The 2921-nt window shown below is 48.1% G+C and overlaps 1 protein-coding gene across 1 annotated transcript in view; it reads right to left on the bottom strand.

Moving 5' to 3' along the window:
• Positions 1-2921, bottom strand: part of r3hcc1 (R3H domain and coiled-coil containing 1) — a 22967-nt gene that overhangs the window by 13831 nt on the left and 6215 nt on the right. The window contains exon 5 of the mRNA XM_043681112.1: positions 205-342. Within this exon, the coding sequence (XP_043537047.1) occupies positions 205-342 (138 nt within the window). The remainder of the gene's footprint in view (positions 1-204; positions 343-2921) is intronic.

Genomic DNA, 2921 nt, shown 5'->3' with positions numbered 1-2921 from the left:
AGAGAGGGAGGGGGTGGAGGGGGTTACAGAGATAGGGTGGGGGTTACAGAGAGAGGGAGGGGGTGTATAGGCTGCTGTCGTGCCCGAGTTTGCTGCTCAGACCCTTGCCCAAACCACAGGGTACTGGGGTGGGTGGGCAGCTGCTGCTGGTGGTGGTGGTGGGCGCAGAGCGAAGTGATTTGGCCTTCAGCTGAACACACTCACCTCTTGCCAGCAAGGCAAACAGCAGTCCTCCTGGCTGCCCCCTCCCCCACTGAGAAGCTGTCCAGATGGGGAAAAGTCTCCACGGTGCGATGGGTCAGGTATCGCAAACGGCTCGGCAGCGGTGGCAACAGCAACACTCTGCAAACACAGAGAGAAAGGGCTGAGTGAGCCAACAACAACGGCCTGCATTTACCTAGCACCTTCACAGTAACTCTTCATCCCTGGGTCCTTCTGACAGAACTAGGGAACTGGGCATCATCGTGAGCCACCTACCCAGACCGGGGAACACTCGCTCGAGGAGTGAGGAGCAGTTAGAAGGAAGCAGCTGAGGTATGCAGTTTGGGGAAAGGCATCACAGAACAGAGGGCCCAGACACCTGAAAGGTGACCAGCGTGTCTATCTCTACATCCCCACTTTCACAGGGACACCCAGCACATGTTTCCCATCCTGAAATGCCCTTAAACAGAGTAGGTCACGGGGCCCTTTCAGTGTAACCCACACTGCTGTGTGTCTGGAGTCACATGTGGGCCATATCAGCCAAGGACTGCAGATGTCCCTCCCTGAAACACGAGTGAACCAGATGGGATTTTACAGCAACAGATCTTGGCCACGGTGGTTACGATCCAATAGATCCACTTTTTCATAAATCACATTGATCAAATGGAGAGCACCTTGCAACCTCATCGATCTGGAAGGACAAGGGCAGCAGACACATGGGAACACCATCCCCTGCAAGCTTCCCCTCTGAGTCACTCACCATCCTGAGTTGGAAACACATCGCCGTTCCTTCAGTTTTGTTGGGTCCCTCCAACCCCAAGGAATGCAAGACATAGAGAGGAGCCCCACCCTGATCAGCTTAAAAGTTTGGTAGAATCATACAATCCCATCAGTGTGCAAACAGGCCATTCAGCCCGTCAAATCCACACCAACGCTCTGAGGAGGATCCAATTTGGAGGATAGGGAAAAACTGTGGCTGTTTAAGAGCTGCTCATTGTTTTCGGGTATTTTTAGGTGTTGGAGGTAATCTCCTCGCATTCCAAGAGCAACAATTACTGTTTGAGAAGCTTTGGAACTTTGGATCAAAACAATGGCACCTTAAAAAGAGCCACAATAGCAGAGACCACATGGTCAGAGAAATGACGCAGCAGGGAATCTGCACAGCTACTGCCTTTGCTAATAGAGTTCAAGTATCTCTGGACATCGGTGCGCGTCCAGGAAAAATGACCAAACAGTAAAATTCACAGCTAACCTTGGAAGAACCTGTGTGGGAGAGCTCACAGCACAGGAACAGATCAGGGCATACTTTTTAAGCCTAACCTAACTGTAAATCTATAATGATGGGTAGAGTGGTATTTTTTTGATAGTATTTTTATCAGCATCTGTCTCTTTGATTACATTTTAAAAACATAAAACATAAGGAATAAGTTAACCTGCAGCTCATGTTTCTTACAGCAGTAAGACGGTGCTATTTTCTGGGTCTGTAGATTGTGAAGGCAAAGATGGCCTTCAATAGAGTGATATGCTCTTCTTGTCAGATGTGGGAAGAGTTTCCATATTACTGACAATTAAGTCAACACTAAGAGTGTTTGGTTGTGAATCATATCAGATCTTATGGATCAGTTGGAGCACTAGTTGGAGGCAATATGGAATTTACTGGAGCAAGGGTGTACGATGGATGGCAGTTACAGGAAAGGAGAAAAGCCGCAGATCCAGTTAGGTAGATGGGTTACCACCAGGAAAGGCAGGAGGGGGTAGGCAGGTAGTAGTGCAGGAGTCTTCTGTGGCTGTCCCCATCTCAAACTAGTATGCCGTTTTGGAAAATGTACTGGGTGATGGACTCTCAGGGGAATGTAACATGAACAGCCAAGTTTCTGTTATCGGGACTGGTTCTCATGTCATGAAGGGTATGTCAGGTTCCATCGATTGTGACAGGGGATTCTCTAATCAGGGGCACTGACAGACTTTTTTGTGGCCGATAGTGAGAAATCAGAATGATGTGTGGTACCAGGATCAAGGATGTCTCAGAGAGAGTGCAGAATGTTCTCTAAGGGGAGAGCGACTGGCAGGAGGTCATTGTACACATTGGAACCAATGACATAGGTAGGGAAAAGGATGAGATTCTGAAGGGAGAATATAGAAAGTTAGGCAGGAACTTTAAAAAGGAGGTCCTCGAGAATAGTAATATCTGGATTACTCCTGGTGCTATGAGCTAGTGAGGGCAGGAATAGGAAAATAGAGCAGATGAATGCATGGCTGAGGAGCTGGTGTATGGGAGAAGGATTCACATTTTTGGATCATTGGAATCTCTTTTGAGGTAGAAGTGACCTGTACAAGAAGGACGGATTGCACCTCAATCGAAAGGGGACTAATATACTGGCAGGGAGATTTGCGAGAGCTGCTCAGGAGGATTTAAACTAGTAAGGTGGGGGGGTGGGACCCAGGGAGATAGTGAGGAAAGAGATCGATCTGAGACAGGTACAGCTGAGAACAGAAGTGAGTCAAACAGACAGGGCAGGCAGGGACAAGGGAGGACTAATAAATTAAACTGCATTTATTTCAATGCAAGAGGCCTAACAGGGAAAGCAGAAGAACTCAGGGCATGGTTAGGAACATGGGACTGGGATATCATAGCAATTTCGGAAACATGGCTCAGGGATGGGCAGGACTGGCAACTTAATGTTCCAGGATACAAATACTATAGGAAGGATAGAAAGGGA

Source organism: Chiloscyllium plagiosum, chromosome 42 (genome assembly GCF_004010195.1).
Source record: "Chiloscyllium plagiosum isolate BGI_BamShark_2017 chromosome 42, ASM401019v2, whole genome shotgun sequence".
Taxonomy (NCBI): domain Eukaryota; kingdom Metazoa; phylum Chordata; class Chondrichthyes; order Orectolobiformes; family Hemiscylliidae; genus Chiloscyllium; species Chiloscyllium plagiosum.
This window is presented reverse-complemented; position numbering and strand designations above follow the sequence as displayed.